At 41.1% G+C, this 26,860-nt stretch overlaps 1 protein-coding gene across 1 annotated transcript; it reads left to right on the top strand.

Annotated features, from left to right (window-relative positions):
- Positions 1–26,838, top strand: LOC102392322 (olfactory receptor 1J4-like). Its single transcript, XM_044926314.2, has 2 exons — positions 1–731; positions 25,899–26,838. The coding sequence occupies exons 1-2, from the start codon at positions 235–237 to the stop codon at positions 26,836–26,838; spliced, it is 1,437 nt and encodes a 478-aa protein (XP_044782249.2). The 5' UTR covers positions 1–234.
- The last annotated feature ends 22 nt before the right edge of the window (positions 26,839–26,860 follow it).

A 26,860-nucleotide genomic window follows, 5' to 3' on the forward strand; every position in this document is an offset into this window, starting at 1 on the left:
CCTTTGAAAGAAAGTCTCATTTGCCACTGGAAATCTCATGCACTCCGTGACCAGAAGGATGCAGACAGAAAATTCCAGCAGGAAAATATGCAGTTTGTCTGAATTTTGATGCAGTCTCCAGGCAAAAAAAAAAAAAAGCACATGGCTGTAATGTACCCACAGTGACAACAATCACTATATTTCAGTCTTTGATATTTTCTACTCCTTTTATCCCCAGCAGAGATTAAGAAGAGAATGAGGAGGGAGAACCAGAGCAGCCTGTCTGAGTTCCTCCTCCTGGGGCTTCCCATCCAGCCAGAGCATCAGGGTGTGTTCTTCGCCCTGTTCCTGGGCGTGTACCTGATCACGGTGCTGGGCAACCTGCTCATCCTCCTGCTCATCAGGCTGGACTCTCGCCTCCACACCCCCATGTACTTCTTCCTCAGCCACTTGGCCTTCTCTGATGTGTCCTTCTCATCTGTCACTGTCCCTAAGATGCTCGTGAACATGCAGACTCAAGATCAATCCATTCCTTATGCGGGGTGCATAGCACAGATGTATTTTTTCCTACTTTTTGTTTGTCTTGACAATTTCCTTCTTGCAGTGATGGCTTATGACCGGTACATGGCCATTTGTCAGCCACTCCACTACACCACCATCATGAGGGAGGGGTTGTGTGTCTTACTGGTGGCTGGATCCTGGTTCTTCTCATGTGTCCATGCCTTGCTGCATACTCTCCTTCTGTCCCGACTGTCTTTCTGTGCTGACAATAACATCCCCCATTTCTTCTGTGAACCAGCTGCCCTCTTAAAGTTGGCCTGCTCAGACACCTCCCTCAATGAGTTAGTTATCTTCACTGAGGGGGGTGTGTTTGCCCTCTTGGCATTGAGTGCTATTTTGGGCTCTTATATTCACATTGGAGCCACCATCCTGAGGGTCCCATCCATCAAGAGAATCCGCAAAGCTTTGTCCACCTGTGGCTCCCACCTCTTTGTGGTGTTTTTGTACTATGGGACTGTTGCAAGGATTTACTTCTTTCCTTCAGCAAACAATTCCAAAGTCAAAGACACAATTGATTCGCTTATGCATACTGTGGTGACACCCATGTTAAACCCCTTTATCTACAGCCTGAGGAACAGAGACATGAAATCGGCCCTGGGAAGTCTTTACAAGAAGGGGATTATTTTTGCCAAGTAACAGTTACCCACTAAAGGATGCTTTCAGAGACATGTCCTGAAAAATTGTGTAGGCGACTGCAGTAGATTGCAAAAAGGGCCACAATATTTTGCAGCCCTTCCTTCCAAGTGAGAGTTTATTTCCCTACCCATTGAATCTGGGCAGGACATGTGACTTATTTTGATTAATAGATTCAGTGAAAGTGAGGTTGTGAGTGTCCTAAGCCCAGGTAGATTGTGTTCCTGCCATTCTCAGAACCTTGAGATCTCCAGGTGAACCAGTCCAAGTTGGACTGTGTGAAGATGTGGGACCACATGGAGGAGAAGCAAGGTGTTCCAGCTATCAAGCAATCTGTTCCCAGGTGACCTGGCAGGTGACTACAGAGGTATGAGTGAGTCCTGATAGCTCAGTTGGTAAAGAATCCACCTACAATGTGGGACACCTGAGTTCGATTCCTGGGTTAGGAAGATCCTCTGGAGAAGAGAAAGGCTACTCACTCCAGTATTCTGGCCCGGAGAGTTCCATGGACTATACAGTCCATGGGATTGCAAATAGCTGGACACAACTGAGTGACTTTCACTTTGCTGAGAACAGTTGAACCTAGCCTAGACCAAAAGCACCATCCAACTGAGCACAGTTCCAGCCCAAATCGCCAGCTCATGGAAATGTCATGTAAACAAGTGATTGTTGTTAAGTGACTAAGTTTTGGGATGGTTTGTTATGCAGCCAAAGCTAACTGATACTGATACGCCCTTGTCTCTGGTACCCATCAAACTTTCCTTGATTTCAATGGTCCTTCCTCCTTTTTGGTTTCCTCTACTTGGATTGTGTTCCCTGCCTATTTTTCTAGAATCCACTGACTTTACAACCTCATGGATATTGTAACTCATGGCCTTAGCTTTAGGTATGTCTCTTGTCTTCACTATTTTTAATAACCTTTGGAATCTGGCATTACCAGCAACTCTAATTTTGTTAAGTCAACATCTTAAATTGCTGCCTTATCTATTTTAATGACTTACTGTAGTATCGACATACATGGACTTCCTTTTTCTGAGGAAAATAGTACATATTATATGTTTCCTCTCTAAGAAGGGAAGCAATTTTGGCTATGATTAGAGGTCTGAAAAATATTGCATTTTTGTGTGTTACACCTACTTTCAGTTCAGTTCAGTCGCTCAGTCATGTTCAACTCTTTGTGACCCCATGTACTGCAGTATGCCAGGCTTCCCTGTCCATCACCAGCTCCTGGAGCTTATTTAAATTCATGTCCATTGAGTCAGTGATGCCATCCTACCATCTCATCATCTGTCGTCCCCTTCTCTCCTGCCTTCAATCTTTCCCAGCATCAGGGTCTTTTCCAATGAGTCAGTTCTTCGCATCAGGTAGCCAAAATATTGGAGTTTCAGCTTCAGCATCAATCCTTCCAATGAATATTCAAGACTGATTTCCTTTAGGATGGACTGGTTGGATCTCCTTGCAGTCCAAGGGACTCTCAAGAGTCTTCTCCAACACCACAGTTCAAAAGCATCAATTCTTCAGCGCTCAGCTTCCTTCACAGTCCAACTCTCACATCCATACATGACTACTGGAAAAACCATAGCTTTGACTAGATGGACCTTTGTTGGCAATATAAGGTCTTGCTTTTTAATATGATGTCTGGGTTGGCCATAGATTTTCTTCCAAGGAACAAACATCTTTTAATTTATGGCTGCAGTCACCATCTGCAGTGATTTTGGAGGACCCAAAAATAAAGTCTCTCACTGTTTCCATTTTTTCTCTATCTATTTGCCTTGAAGTGAAGGGACCAGATACCACGATTTTAGTTTTCTGAATGTTGAGTTTTAAGCCAACTTTTTCACTCTCCTCTTTCTTCTTAATTTACTGACACTGAGTTGTGGTTAGGACTCTATGCTTTCGCTGCCAAAAGCATAGGATCAATCTCTGGCTGGGGACTAAGATCCCACAATCTGTGGGGCACAGCTGAAATAAAAGAAAAGAATTTTCAAATGTGATATGCTACTTCCTTTTTTTTTAAATTTTTTTAAATTTAATTTTATTTTTAAACTTTACATAATTGTATTAGTTTTGCCAAACATCAAAATGAATCCGCCACAAGTATACATGTGTTCCCCATCCTGAACCCTCCTCCCTCCTACCTCCCCATACCATCCCTCTGGGTTGTCCCAGTGCACCAGCCCCAAGCATCCAGTATTGTGCATCGAACCTGGACTGGCAACTCGTTTCATACATGATATTTTACATGTTTCAATGCCATTCTCCCAGATCTTCCCACCCTCTCCCTCTCCCACAGAGTCCATAAGACTGTTCTATACATCAGTGTCTCTTTTGCTGTCTCGTACACAGGGTTATTGTTACCATCTTTCTAAATTCCATATATATGCATTAGTATACTGTATTGGTGTTTTTCTTTCTGGCTTACTTCACTCTGTATAATAGGCTCCAGTTTTATCCACCTCATTAGAACTGATTCAAATGTATTCTTTTTCATGGCTGAGTAATACTCCATTGTGTATATGTACCACTGCTTTCTTATCCATTCATCTGCTGATGGACATCTAGGTTGCTTCCATGTCCTGGCTATTATAAACAGTGCTGCGATGAACATTGGGGTACACGTGTCTCTTTCCCTTCTGGTTTCCTCAGTGTGTATGCCCAGCAGTGGGATTGCTGGATCATAAGGCAGTTCTATTTCCAGTTTTTTAAGGAATCTCCACACTGTTCTCCATAGTGGCTGTACTAGTTTGCATTCCCACCAACAGTGTAAGAGGGTTCCCTTTTCTCCACACTCTCTCCAGCATTTATTGTTTGTAGACTTTTGGATCGCAGCCATTCTGACTGGTGTGAAATGGTACCTCACTGTGATTTTGATTTGCATTTCTCTGATAATGAGTGATGTTGAGCATCTTTTCATGTGTTTGTTAGCCATCTGTATGTCTTCTTTGGAGAAATGTCTATTTAGTTCTTTGGCCCATTTTTTGACTGGGTCATTTATTTTTCTGGAGTTGAGCTGTAGGAGTTGCTTGTATAGTCTTGAGATTAGTTGTTTGTCAGTTGCTTCATTTGCTATTATCTTCTCCCATTCTGAAGGCTGTCTTTTCACCTTGCTAATAGTTTCCTTTGATGTGCAGAAGCTTTTAAGGTTAATTAGGTCCCATTTGTTTATTTTTGCTTTTATTTCCAATATTCTGGGAGGTGGGTCATAGAGGATCCTGCTGTGATGTATGTCGGAGAGTGTTTTGCCTATGTTCTCCTCTAGGAGTTTTATAGTTTCTGGTCTTACGTTGAGATCTTTAATCCATTTTGAGTTTATTTTTGTGTATGGTGTTAGAAAGTGTTCTAGTTTCATTCTTTTACAAGTGGTTGACCAGTTTTCCCAGCACCACTTGTTAAAGAGATTGTCTTTAATCCATTGTATATTTTTGCCTCCTTTGTCAAAGATGAGATGTCCATATGTGCGTGGATTTATCTCTGGGCTTTCTATTTTGTTCCATTGATCTATATTTCTGTCTTTGTGCCAGTACCATACTGTCTTGATAACTGTGGCTTTGTAGTAGAGCCTGAAGTCAGGTAGGTTGATTCCTCCAGTTCCATTCTTCTTTCTCAAGATCGCTTTGGCTATTTGAGGTTTTTTGTATTTCTATACAAATTGTGAAATTATTTGTGCTAGCTCTGTGAAGAATACCGTTGGTAGCTTGATAGGGATTGCATTGAATCTATAAATTGCTTTGGGTAGTATACTCATTTTCACTATATTGATTCTTCCAATCCATGAACATGTTATGTTTCTCCATCTGTTAGTGTCCTCTTTGATTTCTTTCACCAGTGTTTTATAGTTTTCTATATATAGGTCTTTAGTTTCTTTAGGTAGATATATTCCTAAGTATTTTATTCTTTCCGTTGCAATGGTGAATGGAATTGTTTCCTTAATTTCTCTTTCTCTTTTCTCATTATTAGTGTATAGGAATGCAAGGGATTTCTGTGTGTTGATTTCATATCCTGCAACTTTACTATAGTCATTGATTAGTTCTAGTAATTTTCTGGTGGAGTCTTTAGGGTTTTCTATGTAGAGGATCATGTCATCTGCAAATAGTGAGAGCTTTACTTGTTCTTTTCCAATTTGGATTCCTTTTATTTCTTTTCCTGCTCTGATTGCTGTGGCCAAAACTTTCAAAACTATGTTGAATAGTAATGGTGAAAGTGGGCACCCTTGTCGTGTTCCTGACTTTAGAGGAAATGCTTTCAATTTTTCACCATTGAGGATAATGTTTGCTGTGGGCTTGTCATATATAGCTTTTATTATGTTGAGGTATGTTCCTTCTATTCCTGCTTTCTGGAGAGTTTTTATCATAAATGGATGTTGAATTTTGCCAAAGGCTTTCTCTGCATCTATTGAGATAATCATATGGTTTTTATTTTTCAATTTGTTAATGTGGTGTATTACATTGATTGATTTGCGGATATTGAAGAATCCTTGCATCCCTGGGATAAAGCCCACTTGGTCATGGTGTATGATCTTTTTAATGTGTTGTTGGATTCTGATTGCTAGAATTTTGTTAAGGATTTTTGCATCTATGTTCATCAGTGATATTGGCCTGTAGTTTTCTTTTTTTGTGGGATCTTTGTCAGGTTTTGGTATTAGGGTGATGGTGGCCTCATAGAATGAGTTTGGAAGTTTACCATCCTCTGCAATTTTCTGGAAGAGTTTGAGCAGGATGGGTGTTAGCTCTTCTCTAAATTTTTGGTAGAATTCAGCTGTGAAGCCATCTGGACCTGGGCTTTTGTTTGCTGGAAGAATTTTGATTACACTTTCAATTTCCGTGCTTGTGATGGGTCTGTTAAGATTTTCTATTTCTTCCTGGTCGAGTTTTGGAAAGTTGTACTTTTCTAAGAATTTGTCCATTTCTTCCACGTTGTCCATTTTATTGGCATATAATTGTTGATTGTACTCTCTTATGATCCTTTGTATTTCTGTGTTGTCTGTTGTGATCTCTCCATTTTCATTTCTAATTTTATTGATTTGATTTTTCTCCCTTTGTTTCTTGATGAGTCTGGCTAATGGTTTGTCAATTTTATTTATCCTTTCAAAAAACCAGCTTTTGGTTTTGTTGATTTTTGCTATGGTCTCTTTTGTTTCTTTTGCATTTAATTCTGCTCTAAGTTTTAAGATTTCTTTCCTTCTACTAACCCTGGAGTTCTTCATTTCTTCCTTTTCTAGTTGCTGTAGGTGTAGAGTTAGGTTATTTATTTGACTTTTTTCTTGTTTCTCGAGGTGTGCCTGTATTGCTATGAACTTTCCCCTTAGGACTGCTTTTACCGTGTCCCACAGGTTTTGGGTTGTTGTGTTTTCATTTTCATTCGTTTCTACGCAAATTTTGATTTCTTTTTTGATTTCTTCTGTGATTTGTTGGTTATTCAGCAGCGTGTTGTTCAGCCTCCATATGTTGGAATTTTTAATAGTTTTTCTCATGTAATTGAGATCTAATCTTACTGCATTGTGGTCAGAAAAGATGCTTGGAATGATTTCTATTGTTTTGAATTTACCAAGGCTAGCTTTATGGCCCAGGATGTGATCTATCCTGGAGAAGGTTCCATGTGTGCTTGAGAAAAAGGTGAAATTCATTGTTTTGGGATGAAATGTCCTATAGATATCAATTAGGTCTAACTGGTCTATTGTATCATTTAAAGTTTGTGTTTCCTTGTTAATTTTCTGTTTAGTTGATCTATCCATAGGTGTGAGTGGGGTATTAAAGTCTCCCACTATTATTGTGTTATTCTTAATTTCCCCTTTCATACTTGTTAGCATTTGTCTTACATACTGCGGTGCTCCCGTGTTGGGTGCATATATATTTATAATTGTTATATCTTCTTCTTGGATTGATCCTTTGATCATTATGTAGTGTCCTTCTTTGTCTCTTTTCACAGCCTTTGTTTTAAAGTCTATTTTATCTGATATGAGTATTGCTACTCCTGCTTTCTTTTGGTCCCTATTTGCATGGAAAATCTTTTTCCAGCCCTTCACTTTCAGTCTGTATGTGTCCCCTGTTTTGAGGTGGGTCTCTTGTAGACAACATATGTAGGGGTCTTGTTTTTGTATCCATTCAGCCAGTCTTTGTCTTTTGGTTGGGGCATTCAACCCATTTACGTGTAAGGTAATTACTGATAAGTATGATCCCGTTGCCATTTACTTTATTGTTTTGGGTTTGAATTTATACACCGTTTTTGTGTTTCCTGTCTAGAGAATATCCATTAGTATTTGTTGGAGAGCTGGTTTGGTAGTGCAGAATCCTCTCAGCTTTTGCTTGTCTGAAAAGCTTTTGATTTCTCCTTCATACTTGAATGAGATCCTTGCTGGGTACAATAATCTGGGCTGTAGGTAATTTTCTTTCATCATTTTAAGTATGTCTTGCCATTCCCTCCTGGCTTGAAGAGTTTCTATTGAAAGATCAGCTGTTATCCTTATGGGTATTCTCTTGTGTGTTATTTGTTGTTTTTCCCTTGCTGCTTTTAATATTTGTTCTTTGTGTTTGATCTTTGTTAATTTGATTACTATGTGTCTTGGGGTGTTTCGCCTTGGGTTTATACTGTTTGGGACTCTCTGGGTTTCTTGGACTTGGGTTATTATTTCCTTCCCCATTTTAGGGAAGTTTTCAACTATTATCTCCTCAAGTATTTTCTCGTCATCTTTCTTTTTGTCTTCTTCTTCTGGGACCCCTATGATTCGAATGTTGTAGCATTTAATATTGTCCTGGAGGTCTCTGAGATTGTCCTCATTTCTTTTAATTTGTTTTTCTTTTATCCTCTCTGATTCATTTATTCCTACCATTCTATCTTCTAATTCACTAATCCTATCTTCTGCCTCTGTTATTCTACTATTTGTTGCCTCCAGAGTGTTTTTAATTTCACTTATTGCATTATTCATTATATATTGACTCTTTATTATTTCTTCTAAGTCCTTGTTAAACCCTTCTTGCATCTTCTCAATCCTTGCCTCCAGGCTGTTTATCTGTGATTCCATTTTAATTTCAAGATTTTGGATCAATTTCACTATCATTATTCGGAATTCTTTATCAGGTAGATTCCCTATCTCTTCCTCTTTTGTTTGGTTTGGTGGGCATTTATCCTCTTCCTTTATCTGCTGGGTATTCCTCTGTCTCTTCATCTTGTTTAAATTGCTGAGTTTGGCGTGTCCTTTCTGTATTCTGGCAGTTTGTGGAGTTCTCTTTATTGTGGTGTTTCCTCGCTGTGTGTGGGTTTGTACAGGTGGCTTGTCAAGGTTTCCTGGTTAGGGAAGCTTGTGTCGATGTTCTGGTGGATGGAGCTGTATTTCGTCTCTCTGGAGTGTAATGAAATGTCCAGTAATGAGTTATGAGATGTCTATGGTTTTGGGGTGACTTTGGGCAGCCTGTATCTTGAAGCTCAGGGCTGTGTTCCTTTGTTGCTGGAGAATTTGTTTGGTATGTCTTGCCCTGGAACTTGTTGGCCCTTGTGTGGTGCTTGGTTTCAGTGTCGGTATGGAGGCGTTTGATGAGATCCTGTCAATTAATGTTCCTTGGAGTCAGGAGTTCCCTGGGGTCAGGGTTTGTACTTAAGCCTCCTGCTTCCAGTTATCGGTCTTATTTTTACAGTAGTCTCAAAACTTCTCCTTCTATACAGCACCATTGATAAAACATCTACGTTAAAGATGAAAAGTTTCTCCACAGTGAGGGTCACCCAGAGAGGTTCACAGCGTTACATGGAGAAGAGAAGAGGGAGGATGGTGTTAGAGGTGACCCAAATGAGATGAGGTGGAATCAATAGTGGAGAGAGTGGGCTAGCCAGTAGTCACTTCCTTATGTGCACTCCACAACTGGACTGCTCAGAGATGTTCACGGAGTTATACAGAGAAGAGAAGGAGGAAGGAGACAGAGGTGGCCCGAAGGATAAAAGGGGGAAATGAAAAGGAGGGAGACAGATCCAGCCAGCAATCAGTTCCCTACGTGTTCTCCACCATCTGGAACACACAGAAATTCACAGAGTTGGATAGAGTAGAGAGGGGTTAGGGAGGAGATACAGGCGACCTGGTGGAGAGTCCAAAGGGAGAGAGAGCAGTCAAGCCAGTAATCTCATTCCCTAGTGAAAAATGGGTCCTGAAGATTGGGTTCTTAAAGGTACAAAATTGGTAACAAATACCTAAAAGCAAAAATTAAAAATCTAGAGTAGAGTTTGGAATTTCAAAAATACAATGTTAAAAAAAAAGAAGAAGAAAAATTAAGAGAGAAAACCAACAAACCAACAAAAACAATGTCGCAAAAATTATAAAGAAAATACAGGTACAAAATTGATATCAAATACCAAAAAGCATAAATTAAAAATCTTGAGTAGAGTTTGGAATTGCAGATATACAATGTTTTATAAAAGAAGAAGAGAAAGAAACAGAGGGGGAAAAAAATGTCACAGAGATTATAAAAAAAACTATAGGTACAAAATTGATAACATATACCATAAGGCTAAAATTAAAAATCTAGAGTAGAGTTTGGAATTTCAAAAATACAATGTTAAAGAAAAGAAGAAAAAGAAAAAAAAAACAAAACACGGTCAAAAAATATAAAATATATATATGAAGTTTGCTGAAGAAGAAAAAAAATAGGGTCTTTTTTTTTTTTTTTTGCAAAGTAATAGGTTATAAAAGTGAAAAAGGACACTAGAGGACTTAAAATTTTTTTAAAAAAAATTAAAAAAAAAGAAAAAAAGATTGATCGTAAAAATAGTAAAAATATATCTAGGTCTTTCTCTGGTTTTGTTGTGAGTATTGTGGGTTCAGTTCATTTTTGGCTAGTTCCTTGGTCCAACTTATATTTCCCAAGATCTATAGACTCCTTCCTATGTAGTCTGTAGTAACCACAGGGTTTTAATCTATTGCCTGTAGCTTCCAAGGCGTTTCCCTCTGTTATAGCTTCTTCTGTTTGCTGGTCTCTTCAGTGTCTGGTTTCCACCCTGACCCAAAGGGGACGGTGGAGGACACTTTTTTTTTTTTTTTTTTTAATTTAGGCTCACTTGTTCAGTCGCGCTGTGGGGAGGGAGGGAGGGATGCTGCAAACAAATAACACTGGCGTGCACTCGCAGTGCCTCAGCCACACTGGGTCTGCCCCCGCTCAGGGCGCGTGTAGCCTCCCTGCCCACACTGCTCAGGTTGTTCCGCCGGGAACAATCAGAGGCCGGCCCTGGGCTGAGCTCCCAGGTCCAAGCCGCTCAGGTTCAGGCACTCGGGTAGTCCTCAGAGGCACAGACTCGGTTGGGCCTGCATTTTGTGCTCTTCCCAGGTCCGAGCAGCTCAGGTAATGAGGTGTTTGGTGAGCGCCAATGCTACGACTTATCGCCTCCCCGCCACTCGGTTATCTGGGTGTAAAACCGGTGCACCTTCTCAGGCAGATGTTGACCGTCCAGACCCCCAAGAAGTTTTAGTTAGCAAAGAAGCCTGCTTACAGTTTTATAGATAGTGTCTCTCTGGGGCTGTGATTGCCCCCTTCCGGCTCTGGCTGCCTGTCACCGGAGGGGGAAGGTCTGCAGCCGGCTATCTCTGTTCAGTCCTTTGTTCCGTGCGCAGGCCTGGCGGTGTCTTAGGTTAGGGCTGGCTTTTCGCGTGGTAGATATCCCACAGTCTGGTTTTCTAGCCCAAATTATTTCGCTCAGATAGCGCTCAGGACATTTGGGCCAGATTCTTACTCTAAGCAATGCAGCCTGCGCCGCGTTTCCCTGCCCAGCCCCCGCTTGCTAATGGCGTGTGCAGGCGTCTGCGCTGCTTCTCCACTGGGGGAGTTACCGTAGGGCTTGCAATCTGCGATTTTTAATTGTTTATTTATATTTTTCTCCCTGTTATGTTGCCCTCTGTGCTTCCAAAGCTCAGCACAGATTTGGCAGTGAGAAGGTTTCCTGGTGTTTGGAAACTTCTCTCTTTTTAAGACTCCCTTCCTGGGACAGAACTCCGTCCCTCCCTCTTTTGTCTCTTTTTTTGTCTTTTATATTTTTTCCTACCTCCTTTCGAAGAGTTGGGTTGCTTTTCTGGGTGCCTGATGTCCTCTGCCGGCATTCAGAAGTTGTTTTGTGGATTTTACTCAATGTTTAAATGCTCTTTTGATGAATTTGTGGGGGAGAAAGTGTTCTCCCTGTCCTACTCCTCCGTCATCTTGGCTCCTCCCTCTGCTACTTTCTTTAGAATAAAATTCCTTACATTTAAGTTTAAATCAAGGTGTGTGGTGTATTGTTTTAGATAAATAAAGTCATAAAAATAGCTAAGATGAAATTTAATAATTCATAGTGTGTAATATGGAGAAGGCAATGGCACCCCACTCCACTACTCTTGCCTGGAAAATCCCATGGATGGAGGAGCCTGGAAGGCTGCAGTCCATGGGGTCGCTGAGGGTCAGACACGACTGAGCGACTTCACTTTCACTTTTCACTTTCATGCATTGGAGAAGGAAATGGCAACCCACTCCAGTGTTCTTGCCTGGAGAATCCCAGGGATGGCGGAGCCTGGTGGGCTGACATCTATGGGATCGCACAGAGTCGGACACGACTGAAGCAACTTAGCAGCAGTTAGCAGCGGCAGTGTGTAAAAATTCTCATGTGGAAATTATTAAAGAGATTGGAATACCAGACCACCTGACCTGCCTCTTGAGAAATCTGTATGCAAGTCAGGAAGCAATAGTTAGAACTGGACATGGAACAACAGACTGGTTCCAAATAGGAAAAGGAGTACATCAAGGCTGTATATTGTCACCCTGCTTATTTAACTTATATGCAGAGTACATAGAGAGAAATGCTGGACTGGATGAAACACAAGCTGGAATCAAGATTGCCAGGAGAAATATCAATAACCTCAGATATGAAGATGACACCACTCTTATGGAAGAAAATGAAGAAGAGCTAAAGAGCCTCTTGATGAAAGTGAAAGAGGAGAGTGAAAGGGTGACTTAAAATTCAGTATTCAGAAAACTAAGATCATGTCATCTGGTCCCATCACTTCATGACAAATAGATGGGGAAACAATGGAAACAGTGAGAGACTTTATTTGGGGGGGGCTCCAATATCACTGCAGATGGAGACTGCAGCCATGAAATTAAAAGACGCTTACTCCTTGGAAGAAAAGCTATGACCAACCTAGACAGCATATTCAAAAAGAGAGACATTACTTTGCCAACAAAGGTCCTTCTAGTCAAGGCCATGTTTTTTCCAGTAGTCATGTATGGATGTGAGAGTTGGACTGTAAAGAAAGCTTAGCTCCAAAGAATTGATGCTTTTGAACTGTGGTGTTGGAGAAGACTCTTGAGAGTCTCTTGGGTTGCAAGGAGATCCAACCAGTCCATCCTAAAGGAAATCAGTCCTGAATGTTCATTGGAAGGACTGATGCTAAAGCTGACACTCCAATATTTTGGCCACCTGATGAGAAGAACTGACTCATTGGAAAAGGCCCTGATGCTAGGAAAGATTGAGGGCAGGAGGAGAAGGGGATGACAGATGATGTGATGGTAGGATGGTATCACCGACTTAATGGACATGAGTTTGAGTAAACTCCAGGAGCTGGTGATGGACAGGGAAGCCTGGCATGCTTCAGTCCATGGGGTCACAGAGTTAGACATGACTGAGTGACTGAACTGAACTGAGATTAGGATAATGGCAGGAAAAGTAGTAAAAATTCAGTAGACTGTGATTAGCTGTAAGTTAGGATCAACAGGAGTTGTTGACTAATTGGAAATGAGAGGAGCATGAAAGATAGAGTCAAAGATGCCTACATTTGGATTTAACAACATGGAATTGTCATTACCTACAATGGTAATTGTAACTGTGAGCTTCCCAATGGTTCAGCAGGTAAAGAATCTGCCTGCAATGTAGGAGACACAGGAGACATGGGTTTAATCCTTGGGTGGAGAAGATCCCCTGGAGGAGGAAATGGCAACCCACTCCAGAATTCTTGCCTGAAAAATCCCATGGACAGAGGAGCTTGGCAGGCTACAGTCCATGGGGTCACAAACAGTCAGATATGACTGAGCATGAACACGATAATGACAACAGCGGTAATGAAACAAATTGTGTATGCATGTGTGAGCAGCTGAAAGTGGTGTCTGTAAACAATAAAAAGATAATAAACAAAATGCCAGACAATGTTAGTAGCGCAGATGGTAAAGCATCTGCCTGCAATGCAGGAAACATAGGTTCAATCCCTGGCTTGGGAAGATTCCCTAGAGAAGGAAATGGCAAACCACTCCTGTATTCTTGACTGGAGAATCCTGTGGACAGAGGAGCCTGGTGGGCTACAGTCCATGGGGTCACAAAAAGTCGGACATGACTAAGTGACTAACACAGATAATGTTCTAAGCACATCATGTGCTTCAACTCATTTACTCTTTTAAACTACCTTAAGGGGTGAGGGGGTTCGACTGTTACTCTTACTGAGCAATTTTAATGACAGAAATGGTGCCACCATGGCTTATCTAAACTGGAAATGAAGATGAAAAAACACTGGCAAACATTACACAGAGACACTGTCCACAGATAAATATTTGAGGGTTTTCAGATACTCCATAATTTTCCCTAATGACCCAGTTGGCCAGGCATTCTTATTTTTTCTTTCCTTTCTGTGGGTATGCATCCTGTTTTTGCCATTTCAATGATAGCTGACTATTATTTGTTATTTCTTATATTTTTTAGCAGGCTTTCAAACTAAACTAAGTGTATCTGAATTAATTTTTGCTACCATTTAATGGAAGAGAAAAATATCTGATCTTATAGCCATATCTATAGGCCCCAATGATACTAATTGTAATCCTAAAACTAATAATTGCACTTTGTTTTATATTCTAAATTTTTTTAAGTTTTATAGATTTTTAAAAATATAGAAATATTTTTAACCCATATCTATCCATATGAATTAGCTAGGCCCTAAGGTAGCAAAGGGGCTTCCCAGGTGGCACAGTGGTAAAGCATCTGCTTGTCAATGCTGGAGACCCAGAAGACATGGGTTTGATCCCTGGATTGGGAAGATCCCCTGGAATAGGAAATGGCAACCTGCTCCAGTATTCTTGCCTGAAAAATCCCATGGACAGAGGAGTCTGGTCACCTGCAGTCTCTAGGGTCACAAAGAGTGGGACATGACTGAGCCACCAAGAACACACACATACAAGGTAGCAAAAATTAGCTACTGTCACTAAGAGGTCCCGGACCCCACAAGAGACAGAAAGGATTTCAAGAAAAGGACGTGAAAATGTTTTAGACAATATTTCCCTATAGAGCCTTACAGAACTCGTTTCTTGATTTGATTAAGTACATACAAGATGCTTTTCCTTCACAATCATAAAGAGTGAGTTCATACCTACAAGTTACCATAGCAAGACATTTGTGTCTTCTCAATGTATATTTCTATATAATCAAATGACCTTCTTGTCATTACTGTATTAAAAAAAAGAATTTACCTTTAGGGATATTCATGCCTTTCTTCTCAAGTATTCAAAATAAATTCTCAGTTCCTCATATTTTATTAATAGCCCTGTGTGGTAACTGACCAGGAGGGCACTAAGACACTAGTTCTGACCATTGTGTGGTGTTGTGTGCAGAATATATATGTTTAGGGACCAAGGTGTGGAAGTAGGTTTGGGCTGTCTACCATAACCCTGGTGGCCACTGACAGGAGACATAAAGATACAAACACTTTATTCTCACTCTTAAAGGTCTTTTTTTTTTAAGTGTAAGAAACAGACATTTTGTAAAACAGGTTCCATACAAATAATATAGCTAGCAGTCATAAGTAAGAATTCAGCTAAGAGCATCCATTAGGTGCAGCCCAGTATATCCCAGGTCATCTTAGTTTACTCTGTACCAATCCTTATCTTTCAGGGAAATTACATATTGGCATTGTCCATAAGGTACACAGCCTAGTTTCCTAGTATTACTAGACTGATTATCCTTAGTATGATTTAATTGTTCACTACATAGAGGAGGCTTTAAGCTTAAATTACCATAGCCTGGTGTTATTTACATAAATCCATCCCATAATTGTGGGAGATTTTATTCCTTGGCTGAAACTTTGCTTGTTGTTCTGATTGAGCTTGAGTAATAGAAGAAAATATTTTTATGGCCAGGGTCAGAGCAGGAATTATTAATTGGCCACATGAAGGTAGTCCATTTAGTGATATCAACAGTGACCTGAACATGACTATAATTTTTCTTTTGAAGTAAATTTCCTCAGGGCCAACCAATTAGAGCCTTGGAGTGGAGATATTCACCAAGCTAACCCAGAAGTGCTAGACACAGGTAATTGGTCACAAACCCAACAACTGGATTGATTTACAAAACTAGCATAGGATCAATGCACTGGTCATAACAAACACCCTCTTCCAACAACACAAGAAAAGACTCTATACATGGACATCACCAAATGGTCAACACCAAAATCAGATTGATTACATTCTTTGCAGCCAAAGATGGAGAAGCTCTATACAGTCAGCAAAAACAAGACCAGGAGCTGACTGTGGCTCAGATCATGAACTCCTTATTGCCAAATTCAGACTGAAATTGAAGAAAGTAGGGAAAACCACTAGACCATTCAGGTATGACCTAAATCAAATCCCTTATGATTATACAGTGGAAGTGAGAAATAGATTTAAGGGCCTAGATCTGATCAAGAGAATGCCTGATGAACTGTGGACTGAGGTTCGTGACATTGTACAGGAGACAGGGATCAAGACCATCCCCATGGAAAAGAAATGCAAAAAAGCAAAATGGCTGCCTGGGGAGGCCTTACAAATAGCTGTGAAAAGAAGAGAAGCAAAAAGCAAAGGAAAGATATAAGCATCTGAATGCAGAGTTCCAAAGAACAGCAAGAAGAGATAAGAAAACCTTCTTCAGCGATCAATGCAAAGAAATAGAGGAAAACAACAGAATGGGAAAGACTAGAGATCTCTTCAAGAAAATCAGAGATACCAAGCGAAGAGTTCATGCAAAGATGGGCTCGATAAAGGACAGAAATGGTATGGACCTAACAGAAGCAGAAGATATTAAGAAGAGATGGCAAGAATACACAGAAGAACTGTACAAAAAAGATCTTCACGACCCAGATAATCACGATGGTGTGATCACTGACCTAGAGCCAGACATCCTGGAATGTGAAGTCAAGTGGGCCTTAGAAAGCATCACTATGAACAAAGCTAGTGGAGGTGATGGAATTCCAGTTGAGCTCTTTCAAATCTTGAAAGATGATGCTGTGAAAGTGCTGCACGCAATATGCCAGCAAATTTGGACAACTCAGCAGTGGCCACAGGACTGGAAAAGGTCAGTTTTCATTCCAATCCCAAAGAAAGGCAATGCCAAAGAATGCTTAAACTACCGCACAATTGCACTCATCTCACACGCTAGTAAAGTAATGCTCAAAATTCTCCAAGCCAGGCTTCAGCAATATGTGAACCGCGAACTTCCTGATGTTCAAGCTGGTTTTAGAAAAGGCAGAGGAACCAGAGATCAAATTGCCAACATCCGCTGGATCATGGAAAAAGTGAGAGAGTTCCAGAAAAACATCTATTTCTGCTTTATTGACTATGCCAAAGCCTTTGACTGTGTGGATCACAAGAAACTGTGGAAAATTCTTCAAGAGATGGGAATACCAGACCACCTGACCTGCCTCTTGAGAAATCTATATGCAGGTCAGGAAGCAACAGTTAGAACTGGACATGGAACAACAGACTGGTTCCAAATAGGAAAAGGAGTACATCAAGGCTGTATATTGTCACCCTGCTTATTTAACTTACATGCAGAGTACATCATGAGAAATGCTGGGCTGGAAGAAACACAAGCTGGAATCAAGATTGCCGGAAGAAATACCAATAACCTCAGATACGCAGATGACACCACCCTTATGGGAGAAAGTGAAGAGGAACTAAAAAGCCTCTTGATGAAAGTGAAAGTGGAGAGTGAAAAAGTTGGCTTAAAGCTCAACATTCAGAAAACGAAGATCATGGCATCTGGTACCATCACTTCATGGGAAATAGATAGGGAAACAGTGGAAACAGTGTCAGACTTGATTTTTTTGGGCTCCAAAATCACTGCAGATGGTGACTGCAGCCATGAAATTAAAAGACGCTTGCTCCTTGGAAGGAAAGTTATGACCAACCTAGATAGCATATTCAAAAGCAGAGACATTACTTTGCCAACAAAGGTTCGTCTAGTCAAGGCTATGGTTTTTCCTGTGGTCATGTATGGATGTGAGAGTTGGACTGTGAAGAAGGCTGAGCGCTGAAGAATTGATGCTTTTGAACTGTGGTGTTGGAGAAGACTCTTGAGAGTCCCTTGGACTGCAAGGAGATCCAACCAGTCCATTCTGAAGGAGATCAGCCCTGGGATTTCTTTAGAAGGAATGATGCTAAAGCTGAAACTCCAGTACTTTGGCCACCTCATGCGAAGAGTTGACTCATTGGAAAAAACTCTGATGCTGGGAGGGATTGGGGGCAAGAGGAGAAGGGGACTACAGAGAATGAGATGGCTGGATGGCATCACTGACTCGATGGACGTGAGTCTGAGTGAACTCCGGGAATTGGTGATGGACAGAGAAGCCTGGCGTGCTGCGATTCATGGGGTCGCAAAGAGTCGGACACGACTGAGTGACTGAACTGAACTGAACTGAAGCCTATGGTAGAAAAATATTTGATTCATATGCAAAGATCTAAGAAGTTAAGAAGACATTATAAATGATCATATGAGTCATTTCAAGGATCTTGGGCAAGGTTTTTACTAAGAAGAATTGGATTAATAGATTAAATCAGAATTCATTGATCAGTTAATTCAGTCATCTTTCAATATGAGTCCTATATCAGTGTCAATGATCCTAGATGTAGTTATATATTTTTGGAAGACACAGAGGTAATAATGTCAAGAGCTGATGTTTATGTTGCACTTACAGTGTGCTTTAACATGAATCATCCCACTTAATCGCAATAATAACTTCAAGATGACAATGCGGTTATTATCTGCACTTTACAGCTGATGAAGCAGGGCTGCACTTAATTTGCTTAGGGCCAACAGTTAACTGGCATAGCCCAGACCCAGTTCTTCCGATTGATGAGCCCAAGGACTCAATCTCCTGCCTCTACACTCTCTAGAAAGGCTCCCCTCCATGCTCTGGAGTCTTTCCCAAGGGAGAGAAGGTTCCTGCAGGATGTGAAGTCAAAGCTAGATTTGTGCTCATGTGGTAGCAAGTGTAAGTGGTGTCAGGGTTTGCAGGAGCCAGACTTTCTATACTGTTGGGGAAAACTGACCCAGTGCATTGGCAGCATTAGTCATGGAGGATGACTAAGCCATTCCTACTTCCCAGCTGGAACTTGGAGCAGGCAGAGAGGAGCCCAGGGCATCCCTGAGGTCTGGAGAACCCTCTCAGGTGGCTTTAGAAGCTCAGCCCCTTCAGGCCCTGCACAGGCTCCTCCCCAAGGTCTGGTAGGGATTGGAGGCAATTAGTCAACTTTGACTTTTTCCTCAACTGGGAGCTGAGGGACGTCTTGGAATCCTCTCTGAGGCTTGTAAAATAGTCTCCTCCTGCCTGTAGCTCTAGAGTTCAAGAACAGACACAGGAAGCTCAGGAGGTTATGGGCTCACAGAGGCTTCCTTCTTACTTTTTTGTTTCTGGTGTTCTCATCAGAAGCTCAAGACTTGGGAAATTGCTTGGATTAGACAGTGCCTGAACTCACTAAGGAGTGGCACAGGACAGAGGGAGCTGGGAATTCTAGTGGGCAAGGTGTGTCTGTGTCTGGAAGTCTGCGTACCATCCCACATGGGTCTGTGTGGTGTTTCTTTGCTCCTTAATGTGGATATATGTATGTTTTCTTCATGAGTTGTGTGTGCGTGTGTATTTACTCTACATTTTATCTACAGGTAGTGTTCATTGGGGCCTTCCCTGGTGACTCAGTTGATAAAGAATTCACCTGCAATGTGGGAGACCTGGGTTTGATTTCTGGCTTGGGAAGATCCCCTGAAGGAGGGCATGGCAATGGACTCCAGTATTCTTGCCTGGAGAACCCCCAAGTACAGAGGAGCCTGGTGGGCTGCAGTCCATGGGGCCTCAAAGAGTCAGACATGATTGAGCAACTAAGTACAGCACAGCACATTATCTATTGGGTAGTTCTTCTTAGTGAATGGAGCCTGAGTGTCTCACTCATTGACTGCCTTCACCTGATCGGGTATATATCAGTGGGGGCTGAAAGTGAAAATCGCTCAATCGCATCGGACTCTTTGCAACCCCATGAACTGTAGCCCACCAGGCTTCTCTGTTCATGGAAATCTACAAGCAAGAATACTGGAGTGGGTTGCTGTTTCCTTCTCCAGGGGATCTTCCCCACCCAGGGATCAAATCTGTATCTCCTGCTTGGCAGATTCTTACTATCTGAGACACCAGGAAAGCCCTGGAGCATTTCATTTTTCAATGACGGTGTGTGACCATACATGTTGTTTGTTGCCTGACTGTGAAGAGGCCTGTCTGTGCCATGGTGTGCTTCTTGGATGATTTCTGTGTGATATGTGTGACCTTGTGTTTTTTTGTTATTTAATATGTGTGTTTGCATGTATGAGTCTCTATTCAGAGTTAGCATTTACATCTGATATGTGATTTTTATGAGTTACTGGTTGTTTTATGTTTGTGCTGAGATTATACAAGTGTTTGTGTATAGTTATATGGATTGTTTTATATTATTATTATTTTTTTTTTTACTTTACAATATTGTATTGGTTTTGCCATACATCAACATGCATCCACCACGGGTGTGCACGTGTTCCCCATCCTGAACCCCCCTCCCACCTCCCTCCCCATACCATCCCTCTGGGTTATCCCAGTGCACCAGCCCCAAGCTTCATCTCACATATTCTTTGTGAATTTATTTTTATTAATCTTTGGGTAACTGATCTATAAGCCATAGTTACTGCCCTATAAGTCACAAGTGGTAAGAAATTGCAAATCAGTGTTTTAAGTGTGCACATGAATGTGTGTTTCATGTGCAAGTTTTAGGGGCTTTTGATTCACCCCATGAGCCCAAATATTCCCTTAACTGTCCTTCAACAGTAGCCGTAACACTGCAATGAATGGGGAAGGTTCACGTGCATTTCCAAAACCCGTGGGTAGCTGCCACATACTAACGGATATGAGTTCAGGGTCTGCACTGTGTCAGATCAGAGCCTAATTCTCAGTCTGGCCCTTAAATGTTTTTATGGTCTTAGGAAGTGATTGCAATTCTCTGAGGTTCAGAATCCTCCCTGGCAAAGAAGAAATAACTGTTCCTACTTCACAGTGATATTTTGAGGATTAAATGAGACAATACATACAAATTATTCAGCACCAAGCCTGGCACATAATTGGTACTCATTAACAAGGAGATATTTTTATTATGTTACTCCAAACCCCATGGATGTGTCACGGAGCTTCCTCTTTCACCATTGTCTGGTAAAAGAAGACAACAGGCTCATCCAAAGGCCCCATGTCATACTTCAAGATCAGGGTCTGACCTTTCCAGGGCTGATGGCCCGCTGCCTCTTTCACAAGATCCTACTTGAATCAAGGTTGCTGTTTGGTTCCTGTCATCTTGCTTTCTTCTGGTTTCTCGACAAGGACTGACCCAATGTGTGTTGGTGAGCAGCCACACTTCCCCATAAGGATCAAGTCACTGTCTTCTTTGGTGGCCGTGAATTAAAAAAAATTCAGTGCCCCTGATAGAGTTCATGGACCTGTTATTGAGTCCAAGCTCAATAAACCTGCTTGCCACATGACAGGTCAATAAATTGAGAGACAAATTTTTAGGGCAAGAAAAAATGACTTTATTTGGAAAGCCAGCAGGCTGAAAAGGTGGTGTTCCAAGGAAACATCTTCCCCTAGTTAGAATTCAGGCTTCTTTTATACTGAAAGGGAAGGGGATGTGGTTGGTTGTTGCAAACTTCTTCATGTCTGAATCCTGTGTTTTTGCAGTTGTCCTTAGGTCAGGTCAAGATGTTCCCGTAAACCTCCAATAAGACAAATGCTATTCTCTGTTCTGCAACTTTTTAATCCCTATATGAATAGAAAAGTATTATCCTTTAAAGAACAGAGCCTTGAGAATGGGCTAGCCTTTATATATTTAAGGCTATAAGCAACTTTCTTTTTTTTTTAGTTGTTTATTTAACCATGCTGGGTCTTCATTATGGCACATGAGATTTTCAATCTTCATGGGATCTAGTTCCTGACCAGGGATTGAATCCAGGCCTTCTCCATTGGGGACCTGGAGTCTCAGCCACTGGACCACCAGGGAAGTTCCTGGGCAACATTCTTAGCTTGTAGCAAAAACAATAGAATACAAATGTCAAAGTAAATTAAATAGATCCAATATGGAGTCAAATTTGTTCTTTCCTCTTAGTCTCTAATGGGAACTCATTGTCCTGCTCCCCTACTTCAGGGAGAATGACAGTCTTGATTCCCTCTTTAGCTCCATGTGGTTAGTAATCCTTACATGTAACCTAACTTGCAAAGAAACATTAAACCTGGAATCCACCATGAAAGAGCTGAGTCACCTTAGGTAAGTCATTTATCTCTTTAGCTTCAGTTTTCACATCTATAAGATGAGGACATAACATTTGCCTTGTGTAACTAAGCAGTCCCTAAATATATAATTATTGCTTTGAGAGGTTAAAATCCATGTGAAAGTCCTTTGTAAACTGTATAATATGGAAATATGAGTGGTAAATTTTTCTTTGAGTTAGGAACATATTAGAGAAAGGTAGCTAACATAACATAGCTTCTCTGAAAATTCTAATTAATGAGGATATACTTTCTATGCAGAGTGGTTAAGAGATGGATTCTGGACAGAGAGACATATGTTGTGATTCCATCTGTTGCACTTAATGGTGTGTATCTTTGCACATTTAAGTAATGCACACTTGAGACTTCCTCAGTGATCCAGTGGTTAAGAATCTGCCTTCTAGTGCAGGAGATGCAGGTTCAATCCCAGATCAGGGAACTAAGATCCCATATGCTGCCAGGAAACCAAGTCTGCACGCCAACTGCAACAAAGACCCAGAGCAGCCAAAAAATAAAAAGCAAAGTAAATGTTACATACTTCTCCTTTCTTATGATTAAAATGTGTTTAATAATACTCATTTGTTAGAGTTATCATGAAGATTTAATTTGAAAGTACATGTAAAACACTTGGAATAGTGCTTGGTACTGTTGTTATTGTTGGCTTGGAGACCACTTTTTTTGTTTTTAATTTATATAGCTGTGCTGGGTCTTGGTTGCAGCATGCAGGACCTTTTAGTTGTGGCATGTGGGATTTTTTCTTTAGTTGTGGCATGTGAACTCTTTGATGAGGCATATGGGATCAAATTCCCTGACCAGGGATTGGACCCAGGCCTCCTGCATTGGTAGAGTGGAGTCTTGGCCACTGGACCACTAGGGAAGTCCCTGGACACTTTTTGATAACAGGGAATTTTAAGTGACTCAAAGCAAGTAGGATGCAGCCAATTATACTGAAAGCCTATGACAAAGCTTTAGCAATTCTCTTTCAGTTTAGGGACTCACACATCCTTTTGATGAGGAAATGACTGATACCTCTGACCTGGTGCCCTTTTCACATTTTTTAACATATTTATTTATTTTTAATTGAAGAATAATTGTTTTACAGTATTGCATTGTTCCTACCAAACATCAAGATGAATCAGTCATAGGTAAACCAGTGTCCCCTCCCACCCTTCTAGGTTGTTACCAAGGCCTGGTTCGAGTTCCCTGAGTCATACAGCAAATTTCCATTGGCTATCTATTTTACATGTGAAACAGTGTCAGACTTTATTTTTTTGGGCTCCAAAATCACTTCAGATGGTGACTGCAGCCATGAAATTAAAAGATGCTTACTGCTTGGAAGGAAAGTTATGACCAACATAGATAACATATTGAATGGATAAGCAAGCTGTGGTACATATACACAATGGAGTATTATTCAGCCATTAAAAAGAATACATTTGAATCAGTTCTGATGAGGTGGATGAAACTGGAGCCTATTATACAGAGTGAAGTAAGCCAGAAAGAAAAACACCAATACAGTATACTAATGCATATATATGGAATTTAGAAAGATGGAAACAATAACCCTGTGTATGAGACAGCAAAAGAGACACTGATGTATAGAACAGTCTTATGGACTCTGTGGGAGAGGGAGAGGGTGGGAAGATTTGGGAGAATGGCATTGAAACATGTAAAATATCATGTATGAAATGAGATGCCAGTCCAGGTTCGATGCACGATACTGGATGCTTGGGGCTGGTGCACTGGGACGACCCAGAGGGATGGAATGGGGAGGGAGGAGGGAGGAGGGTTCAGGATGGGGAACACATGTATACCTGTGGCGGATTCATTTTGATATTTGGCAAATCTAATACAGTTATGTAAAGTTTAAAAATAAAATAAAATTAAAAAAAAAAAAAGACTGAATAAAAAATGTTACAAGAAACAAAAAAAAAAAAAAAAAAAAAAGAAAATCAGAGATATCACCTTGCCAACAAAGGTCCGTCTAGTCAAGGCTGTGGTTTTTCCAGTGGTCATGTGTGGATGTAAGAGTTGGATTGTGAAGAAAGCTGAGCGCTGAGGAATTGATGCTTTTGAACTGTGGTGTTGGAGAAGACTCTTGAGAGTCCCTTGGACTGCAAGGAGATCCAACCAGTCCATTCTGAAGGAGATCACTCCTGGGTGTTCATTGGAAGGACTGATGCTGAAGCTGAAACTCCAATACTTTGGCCACCTCATGCAAAGTGTTGACTCATTGGAAAAGACCCGGGTGCTGGGAGGGATTGGGGGCAGGAGGAGAAGGGGATGACAGAGGATGAGATGGTTGGATGGCATCACCGACTCAATGGACATGAGTTTGAGTAAACTCTGGGAGTTGGTGATGGACGGGGAGGCCTGGTGTGCTGCAATTCATGGGGTCACAAAGAGTCGGACACGACTGAGCAACTGAACTGAACTGAACTGAATGTATGTTTCCATGTTACTCTCGTCCTACCTCCCACCTTCTCCTTCACCCCACCCCCAGCCGTGTCCATAATTTTGTTCTCAACATCTGTATTTCCAATGTGCTGTGCTGTGTATAGTTGCTCAGTCATGTCCGACTCTCTGTGACCCCATAGACTATAACCCATCAGGCTCCTCTGTCCATGGGATTCTCCAGGCAAGAATACTGGAATGGGTTGCCATGCCCTTCTCCTGCTGCTCTGCAAATAGGCTCATCAGTACCGTCTTTCTAGATTCCACATACATGCATTAGTATATGATGATTGTTTTTCTTTCTGACTTACTTTACTCTGTATAATAGGCTCTAGGTTCATCCACCTCATCAGGGCTGACTCAAATGCGTTCCTTTTTAAGGCTGAGTGATATTCCTTTGTATATACATACCATAGCTTCTTTATCCATTCATCTGTTGATGGACATCTAGGTTGCTTCCATGTCCTAGCTATTGTGAATACAGCTGCAATGAACATTGGGTTACATGTGTCTTTTTCAATTTTGGTTTCCTCAGGGTGTATGTCTCATGGTGGTCTTATTTCTAGTTTTTTAAGGAATCTCCATGCTGTTCTCCATAGTGGCTGTATCAATTTGTATTCACACCAACAGTGTGAGAGGGTTCCCTTTTCTCCACACCCTCTCCAGCATTTATTGTTTGCAGATTTTTAAATAATGGCCATTCTGACCAGTGTGAGGTAATATTTCATTATAGTTTTGATTTGCATTTTTCTAACAGTGAGCGATGTTGAGCATCTTTTCATGTGTTTATTAGCCATCGGTATGTCTTCTTTGGGGAAATGTCTGTTTAGGTCTTTTGTCCATTTTTTGATTGGGTTGTTTTCCTGGTATGGATTTGTATGAGCTGCTTCTATAATTTTGAAATTAATCCTTTGTCAGTTGTTTCATTTGCTATTATTTTCTCCCATTCTGAGGGTTGTCTGAGGTTAACCTTGTTTGTAGTTTCCTTTGCTGTGCAAAACCTTTAAAGTTTAATTAGATCCCACTTGTTTACTTTTGTTTTTATTTCCATTCACTTTTTTAATATAAATGTATTTATTTTAATTGGAGGCTAATTACTTTACAATATTGTATTGGTTTTGCCATACATCAACATGAATCCACCACGGATGTACAGGTGTTCCCCATCCTTAACCCCCCTCCCACCTCCCTCCCCATACCATCTATCTGGGTCATCCCAGTGCACCACCCCGAGCATCCTGTATCATGCATCGAATCTAGACTGGCGATTCGTTTCACATATGATATTATACATGTTTCAGTGCCATTCTCCCAAATCATCCCACCCTCGCCCTCTCCTACAAAGTCCAAAACACTGTTCTATACATCTGGTTTGAACCCCGCTTAATATAAAGGTGCAAACTCCCTAAACATGGAGACTTCTCATGTCTTGTTCATTATTATGTGCTTAATATGGGATGAAGCTGTTTTTTGATAAATATTTATTGAATAAAGAATAATATCCTTTGGTTTTTTTGGAAAGAGACTTGGTTAATGTGAGGGTGTGATGCATTAAGAAAGCCAGAATGGGACAGACTGATTCATTCACCAACAATTAGGAGAAATAAAGAGAAAGGTAGCAAAAAGTAAGAATTTTCATACTAAAAAGGACATTATGATATTATGGAATGTTCACTGACATTTCCCACATTCTCCACTTTTCAGCAGAAATTAAGAAGAGAATGAAGAGGGAGAACCAGAGCAGTGTGTCTGAGTTCCTCCTCCTGGGGCTCCCCATCCGGCCAGAGCAGCAGGGCGTGTTCTTCGCCCTGTTCCTGGGCATGTACCTGACCACGGTGCTGGGCAACCTGCTCATCATCCTGCTCATCAGGCTGGACCTTCGCCTGCACACCCCCATGTACTTCTTCCTCAGCCACTTGGCCTTCACTGATGTCTCCTTTTCATCTGTTACCATCCCTAAGATGCTCATGAACATGCATACTCAGCAACAATCTATCCTCTACGTGGAGTGCCTTTCCCAGATGTATTTTTTCATACTTTTTGGCTGTCTTGACAACTTCCTTCTTGCAGTGATGGCATATGACAGGTACGTGGCCATATGGCAGCCACTTCACTACACCACTGTCATGAGGCAGGAGCTGTGTATCTCATTGGTAGCTGTGTCCTGGTTCTTCTGTTGTATCCATGCACTGTTGCACACCCTCCTCTTGGTCCAACTGTATTTCTGTGCTGAAAATACCATCCCCAACTTCTTCTGTGACCTCCCTGTCCTCCTGAAGATGAGCTGCTCAGACATTTCCATCAATGAGCTGGTCATCTTTACTGAAGGAGGAATGCTGTTCATCTTGCCTCTGAGTATCATCTTGGGCTCATATATTCATATAGGGACCATCGTCCTGAGGGTCCCCTCCACTAAGAGACTCTTTAAAGCCTTCTCCACTTGTGGCTCTCATCTCTTTGTGGTATCTTTATACTATGGGACACTTGCTGGTGTTTACTTTTTCTCCTCATTATGGGACTCCAATGACAAATATATAGTTGCTTCAGTCATATATGCAGTAGTTACTCCCATGCTGAACCCCTTTATCTATAGCCTCAGAAACAGAGACATAAAACGAGCCCTAGAAATATTTCTCAATAGGGCTAACTTCTTGAAATGACAGTCGCTAAATCCTCTTATTT

Source organism: Bubalus bubalis, chromosome 12 (assembly GCF_019923935.1).
Source record: "Bubalus bubalis isolate 160015118507 breed Murrah chromosome 12, NDDB_SH_1, whole genome shotgun sequence".
NCBI classification, from domain to species: domain Eukaryota; kingdom Metazoa; phylum Chordata; class Mammalia; order Artiodactyla; family Bovidae; genus Bubalus; species Bubalus bubalis.